The 16982-nt window shown below is 37.0% G+C and overlaps 2 protein-coding genes across 3 annotated transcripts in view; one reads left to right on the top strand and one right to left on the bottom strand.

Annotated features, from left to right (window-relative positions):
• AFG2A (AFG2 AAA ATPase homolog A) overlaps positions 1-16982 on the bottom strand; it is a 348748-nt gene that overhangs the window by 214475 nt on the left and 117291 nt on the right. The window lies entirely within an intron of this gene.
• Positions 15240-15669, top strand: LOC115857140 (nuclear nucleic acid-binding protein C1D). The gene has a single exon (XM_060298965.1). It carries the CDS (start codon positions 15244-15246, stop codon positions 15667-15669), a length of 426 nt encoding a protein of 141 aa, XP_060154948.1. The 5' UTR covers positions 15240-15243.

The raw sequence follows: 16982 nt of genomic DNA on the forward strand, positions 1-16982 counted from the left end.
TTAAAGTGTTCTTTAACTGTCAACTAAGTTCTCCATTACACAACAGCACCTTTAAGGCTGATTTATGGCTTTTCCCCCCCTTTTCTGACAATCAAGTGTTTAAAAAGAAAAGTCACTTTTGTACCTGGATGATATTTGCTTACTTTATAACCTGTATGAAGAAAGGAACTTTTCAATAACAAGAAAGTTTGAAAAGGTGATACCTGAAAAAACTTTTTTAAAAAAGACAAATAAAACCCAAAAAACCAAAAGAGAAACCTCAGACATCTGTTTGGTAAATATCAACCTTTTATGTAGCACTTGTAATCTCTATTACTATCTATCTCTGTGTCACAAAGTAAGAGAATTGTAGAACATTACTGATATATCAGAGATTGTCTAGTACATCTTTGACAGGTACAGAAACAGAGGCCCAGAGAGGCTAAATAATTTCAAAGAATACACAGTTTGATAGCAACAGAGCTAGAGTTAGAAGAGTTAGAAACCAAGATCCCTTCATCTGTGTCTGTCTCATTTCTTTTTCTTCTTTTCCAAATAGGTTCACTTCATTTTATTTTATTGAGATATAATTTACATCCCATAAAATATACCCACCCACACTTCAACGTCTGTAGTACAACCATCAACAGTCTAGTTTTATAATATTTTCGTCATCTGGAAACTTTCCCTCATGCACATTTGTAGTCAATCTTCACTCCCAAGCTCAATCAATAAACTGCTTTCTATCTCTATAGGTGTGAATTTTCTAGAAATTTCATACAAATGGAATGATACAATATGTAATCTTTTATATTTTCTTTTACTTAGAGAAACATCCCTGAATTTCACCCATGTTATTGTGTGTATCAGTTATTCATTCCATTTTTTATTGAAGTACAACTGACTTCCAATATTATATTAGTTTCAGGTGTACAAAACAGTGACTTGATGTTTTTACACATTATGAAATGATCATGACAATAAGTCTACCTACCATCAATCACCATATACAGTTATAACAATGTTTATTGACTATATTCCCTATGCTGTACATGACATCCCCGTGACATATTTATTTTATCCCTGGAAGTTTATACCCCTTAATCCCCTTTACCTATTTTGCCCATCCCCTCACTCCCTTACACTCTGGCAACCACTAGTTTATTCTCTGTATCTATGAGTCTGTTTTGTTAGGTTTGTTCATTTGTTATGCTTTTTAGATTCCACATGTAGATGAAACAACATAGTATTTATGTTTCTCTGTCTGACTTATTTCATCTACCATAATACCCTCTAGGTCCACCCATGTTGTTCCAAATGGCAAGATTACAATTTTTTTTATGGCTGAGTAATACTCCATTGTGTGTGTGTGTGTATGTGTATCACATCTTTATCCACTTATTTATCGTTGGGCACTTAGATTGTGTCCTTATCTTGGCTATTGTACATAATGCTGCAATAAGCACTGGGGTGCATATATCTTCTTGTATTACTGTTTTTGTTTCTTGGATAAATCTCCAGAAGTGGAATTTCTGGGTAACATGGTAGTTCTACTTAATCCTCGCTAATACTTTTTAATTTTTGTCTTCTTGAAAACAGCTCTAACAGGTGTAAGGTAATATATCATTGTGGTTTTGATTTGCATTTCCCTAATAATTATGATGTTGAGCATCATTTCATGTGTCTGTTGGTCATCTGTGTGTCCTCTTTGGAAAAATGTGTATTCTCTGCACATTTTTTAATTGAGTTTTTTATTGATGTTGAGTTGTATGACTTCTTTGTACATTTTAGATATTAACCCCTTCTTGGATATATTATTTGTAAATATCTTCTCCCATTCAGTAGATGGTGGCCTTTTCATTTTATTGGTATTTTCTTTCACTGTGCAAAAGCTTTTTATTTTGATGTAGACCTATTTATTTATTTTTGCTTTTGTTGTCCTTGCCTCAGGAGACAGATCCAAAAAAATATTGCTAAGACCAATATCAAAGAGCTTCTATGTTTTCTTCTAGGAGTTTTATGGTTTTAGGTCTTATGTTTAAATCTTTAATCTATTTTGAGTTTTTTTGCATATGGTATAAGAAAGTAATCCAGTTTGAATCTTTCACATGCAGCTGTCCAGTATTCCCAACATCATTTATTCAAAGAGACTGTTTTTTCCCCATTGTACATTCTTGACTCCACTGACATAGATTAATTGCCTATATAAGCATGGATTTATTTCTGGGTTCTCTATTTTGTTCCATTGATCTGTATGTCTCTTTCTGTGCCAGTACCATACTGTTTTGATTACTATATTTCTGTAGTACAATTAGAAATCAAAAAGCATGTTGCCTCCTACTTTGTTTTTCTCTCAAGACTGCTTTGGCTATCCTTTGTGGTTCCATACAACTTTTGAGGATTATTTGTTCAAGCTCTATGAAAAATGCCACTGGAACTCTAAAAGAGATTGCACTGACTCTGTAGATTGCTTTGGGTAGTACGGACATTTTAACAATACTGATTCTTCCAATCCATAAGCACAGTATATCTTTCCATTTATTTGAGTCATATTTAATTTCCTTCATTAATGTCATAACTTTTGGAGTACATATCTTCATTCCATGGTTAAATTAATTCCTAGGTATTCTATTTTTGATGCAACTGTAAATGGAATTGTTTTCTTAATTTCTCTTTCTGATAGCTTTTTGTTAGTGTATAGATGTAACAGGTATTGGTATATTAATTTTGTATCCTACAAATTTACTAAATTCATTTATAGCTCTAATACATTTTTGGCGGAGTCTTTGGGGTTTTCTATATACGATATCACGTCATCTGCAAATGCTGAAAGTTTAACATCTTCCTTCCCAATTTGGATGCTTTTTACTTCCTTTCCTTGAATATTCTCTGGCTATGACTTCCAATACTATGTTGAATAGATGAGGCAACTGGGCATCCTTCTCTGGTTCCTGATCTTAGAGGAAGACCTTTCAGCTTTTCAATACTGAGTCTGATGTTAGTTCTTGGTGTGCCATATATGGTCTTTATATATTGAGATATGTTCCCTCTCTACCCACTTTGTTGAGAGCTATTATAATGAATGAATGGATACAGAATTTCGCCAAACACTTTTTCTGCACCTACTGAGATGATCACATGATTTTATCATTTGTTTTGCTAATATGGTATACTATTTTGACTGACTTGCAGATACTGAACCATCCTTGAATCCCTGGAATGCATCCCACTTGATCAATGTGTACGTTCCTTTTAATGTGTTGCTGAATTTGGTTTGTCAATATTTTATTCAGAATTTTTGCATTTATGTTTACCATGGATGTTGATCTGTAATTTTCTTTTTTTGTTGTGTCTTTGGTTTTGGTATCAGGGTAATTAATGCTGACCTTGTGGAATGAGTTTAAGAGCATTCCTTCCTCTTCAATTATTCTGGAATACTTTAAGGATACTATTACTTCTCCTTTAAATGTTTGATACAATTCACCCATGAAGCCATCTGATCCTAGACTTTTGTTTGTTGGGGATTTTTCAATTAAAGTTTCAAGTTCTTTACTACTAATCGGTCCATTCAGATTTTTTATTTCTTCCTGTCTAAACCTTTGAAGATTGCATGTTTCTATGAATTTGTCTGTTTCCTCTGGGGTGTCCAATTTCTTGTAGTGTAATTGTAGCAATTTTTTATGACTTTTTGTATTTCCATGGTACTAGCTGTAAGTTCTCTTTCATATCTAGTTTTATTTATTTGGACCCTCTTTCTTTCATAATGATTCTAGCTAAAGGTTTGGGAAGTTTATTTTTCCAGAAAAATAGCTCTTGGTTTCATTGATCTTTTCTAATGTTTTTTAAGTCTCTACTTCATTTATTTCTGCCCTGATCTTTATTACTTCCTTCTTTCTACTAACTGTGTGCTTTGTCTTTTTCTCGTTCCTTTGGGTGTAAAGATAGAGATTTTTCGTGTTTCTTGAGGTAGGCTTGTATTGCTATAAACTTGCATCTTAGACTACATTTGCTGAGTCCAACAGATTTTGGAAAGTTGTGTTTCTATTTTCATTTCTCTCAAGGTTATTTTTTCATTTCCTCCTTGATTTCTTCATTGACCCATTTGTTGCTTAGTAGCATGTTGTTCAGTTCTCCATGTGTCTGTATTTTCTCCAGTTGTCCTGTAATTCATTTCTGGTTTCATACTGTTGTGCTCGGAAAAGATGCTTCATATGATATTAATCTTCGTAAATTTATTCATTTTTTAATTTGCTAACATCTTTATTGGTGTATAATTGCTATAAAATGTTGTTAGTTTCTGCTGTTTAAAAAAAGTGTATCAGCTATATGTATACATAGATCCCCTCCCTCTTGCCTGCTTCCCACCCTCCCTATTCTACCCCTCTAGGTGGTCACAAAGCACCAAGCTGATCTCCCTGTGCTATGAAGCTGCGTCCCACTAGCTATCTATTTTACATTTGGTAGTGTATATACATCAATGCCACTCTCTCACTTCATCCTAGCTTACACTTCCCCCTCCCTGTGTCCTCAAATCCATTCCCTACGTCTACATCTTTATTCCTGTCCTGCCTCTAGGTTCATCAGAACCATTTTTTTTTACATTCCATACATATGTGTTAGCATACAGTATTTGGTTTTCTCTTTCTGACTACTTCACTCTGTATGACAGACTTTAGGTGCATCCACCACCTCACTACAAATAACTCAATTTTGTTTCTTCTTATGGCTGAGTAATATTCCACTGTATATATGTGCCACATCATCTTTATCCATTCATCGGCCAGTGGACACATAGGTTGCATCCATGTCCTGGCTATTGTAAACAGTGCTGCAGTGAACACTGGGGTGCATGCATCTTTTGGAATTATGGATTCTCCGGGTATATACCCAATAGTGGGATTGCTGGGTTATATGGTGGATCTATTTTTAGTTTTTTAAGGAACCTCCATACTCTTCTCCATACTCTATCAATTTATATTCCCACCAACAGTGCAAGAGGGTTCCCTTCTTTCCACACCCTCTCCAGCATTTATTCTATGTACATTTCCTGATGATGGCCATTCTAACTGATGTGAGGTGATACCTAATTGTGGTTTTGGTCTGCATTTCTCTAATGATTAGTGATGTTGAGCATCCTTTCATGTGTTTGATGCCAATCTGTATCTGCTTTGGAGAAATGTCTATGTAGGTCTTCTGCCCATTTTTGGATTGGGTTGTTTGCTTTTTTGATATTGAGCTGCATGAGCTGCTTGTATATTTCGGAAATTAATCCTTTTTTCATTGCTTCATTTGCAAATATTTTCTCATTTGCAAATATTTCTTCATTTGCAAATATTCTGAGGGTTGTCTTTTTGTCTTGTTTATGGTTTCCATTGTTGTGCAAAATCTTTTAAGTTTCATTAGGTCCCATTTGTTTATTTTTGTTTTTATTTCCATTTCTCTACGAGGTGGGTCAAAAAGGATCTTGCTGTGATTTATGTCAGAGTGCTCTGCCTATGTTTTCCTCTAAGAGTTTTACAGTGTCTGGCCTTATATTTAGGTCTTTAATCCATTTTGAGTTTATTTTTGTGTATGGTGTTAGGAAGTGTTCTAATTTCATTCTTTTACATGTAGCTGTCCACTTTTCCCAGCATCACTTATTGAAGAGGCTGTCATTTCTCCATTGTATATTCTTGCCTCCTTTGTCAAAGAGAAGGTGACCATATCTGCATGGGTTTATCTCTGGGCTTTCCATCCCATTCCATCGATCTATATTTCTGTTTTTGTGCCAGTACCATACTGTCTTGAATACAGTAGCTTTGTAGTATAGTCTGAAGTCAGGGAGCCTGATTCCTCCAGCTCCGTTGTTCTTTCTCAAGATTGCTCTGGCTATTCGTGGTCTTTTGTATTTCTATACAAATTGTGAAATTTTTTGTTCTAGCTCTGTGAAAAATGCCCTTGGTAGTTTGATAGGGATTGCACTGAATCTTTAGATTGCTTTGGGTAGTATATTCATTTTCACAATGTTGATTCTTCCAATCCAAGAACATGGTATATCACTCCATCTGTCTGTATTGTCTTTGATTTTTTTCATCAGTGTCCTACAGTTTTCTGCATACAGGTATTGTGTCTCCTTCTGTAGGTTTATTCCTAGGTGTTTTATTATTTTTGTTGTAATGGTAAATGGAAGTGTTTCCTTAATTTCTCTTTCAGATTTTTCATTGTTAGTGTATAGGAATGCAAGAGATTTCTGTGCACTAATTTTGTATGCTGCTACTTTACCAAATTCATTTTCTGGTAGCATCTTTAGGATTCTCTATGTATAATATCATATTATCTGCAAACAGTGACAGTTTTACTTCTTCTTTTCTGATTTGGATTCCTTTTTTTTCTTTTATTTCTCTGATTGTCATGGCCAAAACTTCCAAAACTATGTTGAATAATAGTGGTGAGAGTGGGCAACCTCGTCGTGCTCCTGATCTTAGAGAAAACGGTTTCAGTTTTTCACCACTGAGAATGATGTTGGCTGTGGGTTTGTCATATATGGCCTTTATTATGTTAGGTAAGTTCCCTCTATGCCTACTTTCTGAAGAGTCTTTATCACAAATGGGTGTTGAATTTTGTCAGAAACTTTTTCTGCATCTACTGAGATGATCATATGGTTTTTACCTTCAATTTGTTAAAATGATGTATCACGTTGATTGAGTTGTGTATATTGAAGAATACTTGCATTCCTGGGATAAACCCCACTTGATCATGGTGTATGATCCTTTTAATGTGCTGTCGCATTCTGTTTGCTAGTATTTTGTTGAGGATTTTTGCATCTATGTCCATCAGTGATATTGGCCTGTAGTTTTCTTTCTTTGTGACATCTTTGTCTGGTTTTGGTATCAGGGTGATGGTGGCCTCATAGAATGAGTTTGGGAGTGTTTCTCCCTCTGCTATATTTTGGAAGAGTTTGAGAAGGATAGGTGTTATCTCTTCTCTAAATGTTTGATAGAATTCACCTGTGAAGCCATCTGGTCCTGGGCTTTTGTTTGTTGGAAGATTTTTAATCACAGTCTCAATTTCAGTGCTTGTGATTGGTCTGTTCATATTTTCTATTTCTTCCTGGTTCAGTCTCAGAAGGTTGTGCTTTTCTAAGTATTTGTCCATTTCTTCCAGGTTGTCCATTTTATTGGCATAGAGTTGCTAGTAGTAATCTCTCATGATCCTTTGTATTTCTGCAGTGACAGTTGTTACTTCTCCGTTTTCATTTCTAATTCTATAGATTTGAGTCTTCTCCCTTTTTTTCATGATGAGTCTGGCTAATGGTTTATCAATTTTGTTTATCTTCTCAAAGAACCAGCTTTTAGTTTTATTGATCTCTGCTACTGTTTTCTTCATTTCTTTTCCATTTATTTCTGATCTGATCTTTATGATTTCTTTCCTTCTGCTAACTTTGGGTTGTTTTTGTTCTTCTTTCTCTAACTGCTTTAGGTGTAAAGTCAGATTATTTATTTGAGATTTTTCTTGTTTCCTGAGATAGGATTGTATTGCTGTAAACTTCCTTCTTAGAATTGTTTTTGCTGCATCCCATAGGCTTTGGGTGGTCGTGTTTTCACTGTCATTTGTTTCTTGGTATTTTTTGATTTCCTCTTTGATATCTTCAGTGATGTCTTGGTTATTCAGTAGCGTATTGTTAGCCTCCATGTGTTTGTATTTCTTACAGTTTTTTCCTGTAATTGATATCTAGCCTCAAAGCATTGTGGTCTAAAAGATACTTGATACGAATTCAATTTTCTTAAATTTACTGAGGCTTGATTTCTGACCCAAGATATGATCTATCCTGGAGAATGTTTTATGAGCACTTGAGAAGAAAGTGTATTCTGTTGTTTTTGGATGGAATGTCCTATAAATGTCAATTAAGTCCAGCTTGTCTAGTGTGTCATTACAGCTTGTGTTTCCTTATTCATTTTCATTTTGGATGATCTGTCCATTGGTGAAAGTTGGGTGCCAAAGTCCCATACTATTATTACTGTCGATTTCCACTTTTACAGCTGTTAGCATCTGCCTTATGTATTGAGGTGTTCCTATCTTGGGTGCATAAATATTTACAAGTGTTATATCTTCCTCTTGGATTGATCCCTTGATCATTATGTAGTGCCCTTCTTTGTCTCTTGTAATAGCCTTTATTTTAAAGTCTATTTTGTCTGATATGAGGATTGGTACTCCAGCTTTCTTTTGATTTCCGTTTGCATGGAATATCTTTTTCCATCCCCTTTCAGTGTGTATGTGTCCCTAGGTCTGAAGTGGGTCTCTTGTAGACAGCATATATAAGGGTATTGCTTTAGTATCCATTCAGCCAATCTATGTCTTTTGGTTGGAGCATTTAATCCATTTACATTTAAGACAGTTATCAATATGTATGTTCCTATTACCATTTTCTTAACCTTTTTGGGTTTGTTTTTGTAGGTCTTTTCCTTCTCTTGTGTTTCTCACCTACAGAAGGTCTTTTAGCATTTGTTGTAAAGCTGGTTTGGTGGTGCTGAATTCTCTTAACTTTTGCTTGTCTGTAAACATTTTAATTTCTCTGTCAAATCTGAATGAGATCCTTGCTGGGTAGAGTAATCTTGGTTGTACGTTATTCCCTTTCATCAGTTTAAATATGTCCTACCACTCCCTTCTGGCTTGCAGAGAGTTTCTGCTGAAAGATCAGCTGTTAACCTTATGGGGATTGCCTTGTATGTTATTTGTTGCCTTTCCCTTGCTGCTTTTAATATTTTTTCTTTGTATTTAATTTTTGGTAGTTTGATTAATATGTGTTTTGGCATGTTTCTCCTTGGATTTACCCTGTATGGGATTCTCTGTGCTTCCTAGACTTGATTGACTATTTCCTTTTCCATGTTAGGGAAGTTTTCAACTACAATCTCTTCAAATATTTTCTCAATCCCTTTCTTTTTCTCTTCTTCTCCTGGGGCCCCTACTATTCAAATGTTGGTGTGTTTAATGTTGTCCCAGAGGTCTCTGAGACTGTCCTCAAGTCTTTCCATTCTTTTTTCTTTATTCTGCTCTGTGGCAGTTACTTCCACTATTTTATCTTCCAGGTCAGTTATCCGTTCTTCTGCCTCAGTTATTCTGCTATTGAATCCTTCTAGAGAATTTTAAATTTCATTTATTGTGTCATTCAGCATTGTTTGTTTGTTTGCTCTTTAGTGCTTCTAGGTCCTTGTTAAGCATTTCTTGTATTTTCTCCATTCTATTTCCAAGATTTTGGATCATATTTACTATCATTACTCTGAATTCCTTTTCAGGTAGACTGCCTATTTCCTCTTCATTTATTTGTTCTGGTGGGTTTTTACCTTGCTCCTTCATCTGCTGCGTATTTCTCTGTCTTCTCGTTTTGTTTAACTTGCTGTGTTGGGGTCTCCTTTTTGCAGGCCACATGTTCATAGTTCCTGTCTGTTTTTGGTCTCAGTGGGTGAGATTGGTTCAGGGGCGTGTGTAGGCTTCCTGATGGAGGGGACTGGTGCATGTGTTCTGGTGGGTGGGACCAGATCTTGTCTTTCTGGTGGGCAGGGCCGTGTCCAGTGGTGTGTTTGGGGTGTCTGTGAACTTAGTACGATTTCAGGCAACCTCTCTGCTAATGGGTGGGGTTGTGTTCCTGTCTTGCTAGTTGTTTGGCATGGCGCGTCCAGCAGTGGAGCTTGCTGGACATTGGGTGGAGTTGGGTCTTAGCGTTGAGATGGAGATCTCTGGGAGAGCTTTCGCTGTTTGGTATTACGTGGAGCTGGGAGGTATCTGGTGGACCAGTGGCCTGAACTTGGCTCTCCCAGCTCAGAGGCTCAGGTCTGACACCCGGACGGAGCACCAGGACCCTGTCAGCCACACAGCTCAGAAGAACAAAAAGGAAGAAAAAAAAAATTTTTAAGTTAAAATAAATAAATTAATAAAATTAATAAAATTTTATAAAGACAGAAAGAAGGAAGGAAGAAAGGAAGGAAGGAAGGAAGAAGGAAGAAAGAAAGAAGAAAGAAAGAAAGAAAGAAAGAAAGAAAGAAAGAAAGAAAGAAAGAAAGAAAGAAAGAGAACAACCAAACCAATAAACATATCCACCAATGGTATCAAGCACTAAAAACTAAACTAAGATAAACAAAAAATCAGAAACAAATCAGTCGCAGACAGCAAACCCCAAGTCTACAGTTGCTCCCAAAGTCCACTGCCTCCATTTTGGGAACATTGGTTGTCTATTCAAGTATCCACAGATGCAGGGTTTATCAAGTTGACTGTAAGGATTTAATCCGCTGCTCCTGAGGCAGCACGGAAATATTTCCCTTTCCCTTCTTTGTTCACACAGCTCCTGGGGTTCAGCTTTGGATTTGGCCCCGCCTCTGCATGTAGGTCGCCCTCAGGCATGTGGTTCCGCCCAGACAGGAAGGGGTTAAAGCAGCAGCTGATTAGGGCTCTCTTGCTCTCTCAGGCCGGGGAGAAGGAGGGGTATGGTAATCATAATTGGGATGTGGGGTGGGCCTGCAGCAGCAGAGGCCGGCATGACACTGCAACAGCCTGAGGCGTGCCTGTGCTCTCCCAGGGAAGTTATCCCTGGATCTCGGGACCCTGGCAGTGGCGTGCTGCACAGGCTCCCGGGGGTGGGGGGCGGGGGTGTGTGGGTAATGACCTGTGCTTGCACACAGGATGCTTGGTAGCAGCAGTCTTTAGCATTCTATGCCCGTCTCTGGGGTCTGAGCTGATAGCTGCAGCTCGTGCCCATCTCTGGAGCTTGCTTAGGTGGTGCTCTGCCTTCTGTGGGCACACAGGGAAGGAATCTCATCTCCTCACACACCCCGAAACAATGGTCTCTTGACTCTTTGGCAGGTCCAGAGTTTTTCCTGGACTCCCTCCCGGCTAGCTGTGGTGCTAGCCCCCTTCAGGCTGTCTTCATGCAGCCAACCCCAGTTCTCTCCCTGGGGTCTGACCTCCAAAGCCCGAGCCTCAGCTGCCAGCCCACACCTGCCCCAGCAGGTGAGCAGACAAGCCTCTCCGGCTGGTGAGTGCTGGTCAGCACCGATCCTCTGTGAGGGAATCTTTCTGCTTTGCCCTCTGCACCCCTGTTGCTGCGCTCTCCTCTGTGGCTCCAAAACTTCCTCCCACCCACCCCCCATCTCCGCCAGTGAAGGGGCTTCCTAGTGTGTGGAAGCTTTTCCTCCTTCATAGCTCCCTCCGAGAGGTGCAGGTCCCATCCCTATTCTTTTGTCTCTGTTTTTCTTCTTTTGCCCTACCCAGGTACGTGGGGATTTTCTTGCCTTTTGGGAAGTGTGAGGTCTTCTGCCATCGCTCAGTAGGTGTTCTGTAGAAGTTGTTCCACATGTAGATGTATTTCTGATGTATTTGTGGGGACGAAGTTGATCTCCGTGTCTTACTCTTCCACCATCTTGAAGGTCCCCTTCCTTAAATTTATTAAGACTTGTTTCGTGGTCTAACATGTGATCTATTCTGGTGAATGTTCCATGCACACTTGAATGTGTATTCTGATGTTTTTGATGGAATGTTGTGTATATGTCGATTAATTTAATATTTTTTAATGTGCTATTTAAGGCCACTGTGTCCTTATTGATTTTTCTGCCTGGATGATCTATCTGTTGATGTAAGTGGGGTATTAAAGACCCCTACTGTTATTGTATTACCATCAATTTCTCCCTTTATGTCTAGTAATATTTCCTTTACATATTTAGATGCTCCTACGGTGGGTACCTAAATATTTACAAATGTATCTTCTTCTTAGATTGACCCTTTTTTCACTTTGTAATGCCCATCTTTGTCCTTTGTTAGGATCTTTGTTTTAAAGTCTATTTTGTCTGATACATCTATTGCTACCCCAGCTTTCTCTCTGTTTCCATTTGCATGGAATACCTTCTTCTATCCTTATAATTTCAGTCTGTGTGTGTCGTTAGATCTGAAGTGAGTCTCTTGTAGGCAGCATAGGGGTGGCATCATTTTTTTTTTTTAATTCAGCCACCGTATGTGTTTTGATTGGAGTGTTTAGCCCATTTACATTAAAGTGATTGTATGTACTTACTGACATTTTAATTGTTTTCTAGTTGTTTTTGTAGTTCTTCTCTGTATCTGTCTTCTCTTGGTCTCTTGCCTTGTGGTGTGATAATGTTTGATTTCCTTTCTCTTTATTTTTTATGTATCTACTGTAGGGTTCTGATTTGTGGTTACCATGAGGTTCATTTATAACAGCCTATTTATACAGCTGTTTGTTTGAAGCTGATAGTCACGTAAGTCAAATTCATCCTAAAAGCACTACATTTTAACTCCCCCCACCATGTTTTATGTTTCTGATGTCATATCTGCAGCTTTTAATTTTGTGTATCTGATAACTACTCACTATAGTTATAGTTGAATTTACTACTTTTTTCTTTTAACCTTCATACTAGCTTTTAAAGTGGCTGACACACTGCATTTGGCATATGCTTGCCTTTACCAGTGAGATTTTTTTCTTTCATATATTTTCTTATTTCTAGTTATGACCTTTTGTTTTCTGCTTAAAGAAGCCCCTTTAGCATTTCTTGTAAGGCCATTTTAGTGGTGATTAACTCCTTGAGTTTCTGCTTGTCTGCAAAGCTCTTTATTTCTCCTTCATTTGTAAATGGTAACTTTGCTGGGTACAGTATTCTTGGGTTCTAAGTTTTTTCCTCTCAGCACTTTTAACATATCACACCACTCCCTTCTGGCCTGCAAAGTGCCTGCTGAAAAATCAGCTGATGGTCTTATGACTATATATTGACTCTTGAACATCATGGGGGTTAATTTGTGTATAACTTATACTCAGCCCTCAGTATGCATGGTTCCTCCACATCCATGGATTCGACCAAGGACAGACCATATAATTCTGTTGTATTTACTATTAGAAAATATCTGCGTGTAAGTGGACCCTTGCAGCTAAAACCTGCATTGTTCAAAGGTCAACTGTAGTTGTTTTTCTCTTGCTGCCTTTAAAATGTTCATTATCATTAACCTTTGCCATTTTAGTTACGATGTATCTTGGTATAGATCTCTTTGGATTCAACTTGTTCGGGACTCTGTGCTTCCTGGACCTGAACATCTGTTTCCTTTCCCAGGTTAGGAAACTGTTCATCTTTAGATGGATGATGGCCTGGATTTCCACAGCATCAGGAGACTTTAGAGCAGCAAACAGCTAAATTATTTTTGATGCCCAAATAACAGTTAAAAGCCCGAACTCTAGGAGTTTACATTATTCTTTGTTAGGCTATTGCTTGTTAGAAGAGTACAGTGCTCAATTCATGGTATTTCATGCATTTGTGTTGACTATTAAGGAAGAAATGATCATGTCTTCTTACCCTATAATGCAAATGTTAGTATGCTTGATGTTGTTCCAGAGCTCTCTCAAAGTATCCTCATTTTAAAAAATCCTTTTTCCTTTTTACTGTTCTGATTGGATGATTTCCACTATTCTGTATTTCAGATAACTGATCTGTTCTTCTGTATTATCTAATCTGTTGTTGATTCCCTCTAGTGTATTTTTCATTTCAATTACTGTATTCTTCAGCTCTGGTTGGTTCTTTCTTATATTTTCTAACTCTTTGTTGAAGTTTTCACTGTGTTCCTCCATTCTTGTCCCAAGTTAGTAAGCATCTTTATGACCATTACTTTTAACTCTTTATCAGGTAAATGACTTATCTTCCTTTCATTAGCCCTCCTCCCCCACCCTGCCCAGGGTTGTATCATTTTCTTTCTTTTAGAATATATTCCTGTCTCCTCATTTTGCTTTGACTTTCTGTTTGTTTCTATGAATTAGGTGAAATAGCTACCTCTCCTGGTCTTGAAGGTATCACCTTGTGTAGAAGCATCCCCTGTGTAGATTGAATGTGCTATGCATCTTTGGCAGGCCAGCTGGAGCTGGAGTGGGTGCAGGCTAGGGGAATTCTGGGGTATAACACGTTGGGGCCACCGTGGCTGGAAGGCTGGAGCTGGAGCAGGCATGAGCCAGGGGGTTCCACAGTTCAACTTCTAAGGCTTAAATGAAATTACTAGCATAAGCCCAAGGCAGTGAAGCTACTACTTAGCAGAAGACTCTAAGGGAAGACCTGGACATTTTAGTTTTGTTTTTCTTTTGCTCCTGATGACTTTAAATTCAATAGCAGTCCACAGTGTGATTGACCTGGCTAATAAACTAACACAGTCCTGGAATGCATTAGCTGAAGCACAGTATTCAGATTAAATGCCTTAAGTGTCTCAGTCAGCTCTGCACTGATCACACTAAAAATTAATTATAGTATATACATTTATGGATACCACAATTTCAGAAAGAAAGGAACAAATGGACAACATTTCAAGGGGGGGGGGAAAGGGTAAGAACGCTGAAGATGGAATAAGGGTATCATATGAAATAAAACAAGATGCCAAACCCGGAGGAGGAATGATTGGTTCGTGAGATGGAATGTAAAGATAAGACACACAATACAGTTTTCAAAAATAAAGAACCACATAGAAGAGGTATTAAAAACTGTTCTTTATAGCATTTTGGAGTTGAATCAGGCTGGTGTGTAGAAGCTTTAGGCAGAAAAACAGCTGCTTGTTCAGTAGACTAAAGAGCTTTCTAATAGTCTGAGACAAAGATGAAGTGGTCTATTTCATGAGTTAACAGGTTCCCCATCAGTATAGGCGAGTAAGCAAAGGATGGAGAAATGAGGGGTAGAAATTTTATAACAGGGTCAATGCATCAGAAGGATAACTAGACTATCACACCTTCCAAGTTCTCTCCAATCTTGAAAAAATTAATTTCTTTTAGAATTTGTGTATCAAGGACAATATGTACTTTATTATGTTATTACTCTTTCTCTAAAAGAAGATTAAACATACTCCTATTTGCACGGTGACATAATCAAATATTATTTACTATCAAATGCATAAACATAGACTCTTAACTCCTCAAAATTTAAATATCTAGCCTGAAAATCTCAATGATAAAAAACACTACAGAGAGCATTCAACTCACAATTATAAAAAGCAAAAAAACCAATGCAACTATAAGACTGAGGTGCCATGAATAAATATTTGCTATTTTTCATATAATAAAAAACTTCATTTCTATATTTATGGATTTTGGTAAGTCATTCAGTTGGAAAAATAATTATTTAGTCCAAGAAAATGTATTTTAAAAGATTAAGTATTAAAAAGTGTTCAAGAAGAGATTGAAGGTATTTTAAAGAACAAGAAGTTAGGTAATAATTCAGATGAGATGATAGCAGCTTCACAGCTGGAAAGACTGTGTTGAACATAATGGCAGGCGAAGAAATTAATGAAGACTATCCAGTAGAAATTCATGAATATTTATCAACATTTGAGAATTCCATTGGTGCTGTGGATAAGATGCTGAAGACCATGATGTCTGTTTCTAGAAATGAGTTGTTGCAGAAGTTGGACCCACTTGAACAAGCAAAAGTGGATTTAGTTTCTGCTTACACATTGAATTCAATGTTTTGGGTTTATTTGGCAACACAGGGAGTTAATCCTAAGGAACATCCAGTAAAGCAGGAATTGGAGAGAATCAGAGTATACATGAACAGAGTCAAGGAAATAACAGACAAGAAAAAGGCTGGCAAGCTAGACAGGGCTGCGGCTTCAAGATTTGTAAAAAATGCCCTATGGGAACCAAAACCTAAAAATGCATCCAAAATTGCCAATAAAGGAAAAAGTAAAAGTTAAAAAAAAAAAAAAAAAGAACAAGAAGTTAATACAGCCTTCCTACTACTATTGGTTTATTTTAAGCTCAGCATGATATTATTGACTTATATATAATTTATCTTCAGAAAATTTATGCAATACATATATTTAAACAATCTTTAGAAAAATTTTGTGGTTCATGTGTGAACAACAGAAATTAGAGACTTTAGGAAACTGCTAAAAGCTTACAAGGATAGATCAATGGTCAGTAAGCTTTTTCTGTAAAGGTCTAAATGGTAAATAATTTAGGCTTTATAGGCCATAGGTCTCTACTGTAACTACTCTATTACAGTAGTACAAATGCAGTCACAGACAATACATCAAAAATTAGTGTAACTATATACCAATAAATCTTTATTTATGAGGCCCGAAATTTGAATTTCACATCATTTTCACATGTCACTAAATCATCTTTTCTGTCCAACCATTTAAGTATGTAAAAACCATTCTTAGCTCATGGGACGTAGAAAAACAGTTTATGGGTCAGATTTGGCTCACAGGCCACAGTTTGCTGACCTCTGGGACAGACAGTCTTTATCTTAACTTCTAAATGAAATATGACCCACATATGCATACAACCTCTGACCAAAAATTCCAATACCCCATTCCCGAAGCTGAAACCCTTACAGCTGCTACCATAATAGATATGGTGAAAACACTTGGCGTTTTAAAAAACAAAAAAGAAACACATAAACACTCAGCAACAATAATAAAACTACTTCTAACAGTCCTGTAAAATGATGGTAAAGCTGAAATTGGAAGATGACCTTGGAAGCAGTAGCCCAAGTCTGACCACACTGTGGCTCACCTTCTAACACCCTAAGACTCTCCACATCATTTTGATAAATATAAAAGATCAATAAGCATCCCTTCCTTAAATACTTACAGGAAAGTAAAGAATTATGATTCATTTAAACTTTTAATGTTTCTTAGATCAAGCAGCTTGTTTTTTAGTACTGACTTAGCTGAGAACAGCAATAATAGATGAATGGGACTTTTAATTTATAACTAGGAAGGGTGGGGAGGAAAACCATTCACAAACATATTTTTAACCTGTCTGAAGATATTTTTGGAACACAATTCATTTAAAATTGGAAGCTACATATATTTAGCTTCTCATTTGCTGACATTTCTAAACATGCTAATTTTTTCCATGTTACAAAGCAATCAAAATCAACTTTTAATTTATAGTATTTAAGAAATAAAAATACTGTCATATTTAACACATCAACCCATCTCCCAGAAAAACTGGAAGGAAAATTAATGCCGGTTTATAACTTCCATGAGTTAAACAT

This window comes from Globicephala melas, chromosome 5, assembly GCF_963455315.2.
Source record: "Globicephala melas chromosome 5, mGloMel1.2, whole genome shotgun sequence".
In the NCBI taxonomy this organism is placed as follows: Eukaryota; Metazoa; Chordata; class Mammalia; order Artiodactyla; family Delphinidae; genus Globicephala; species Globicephala melas.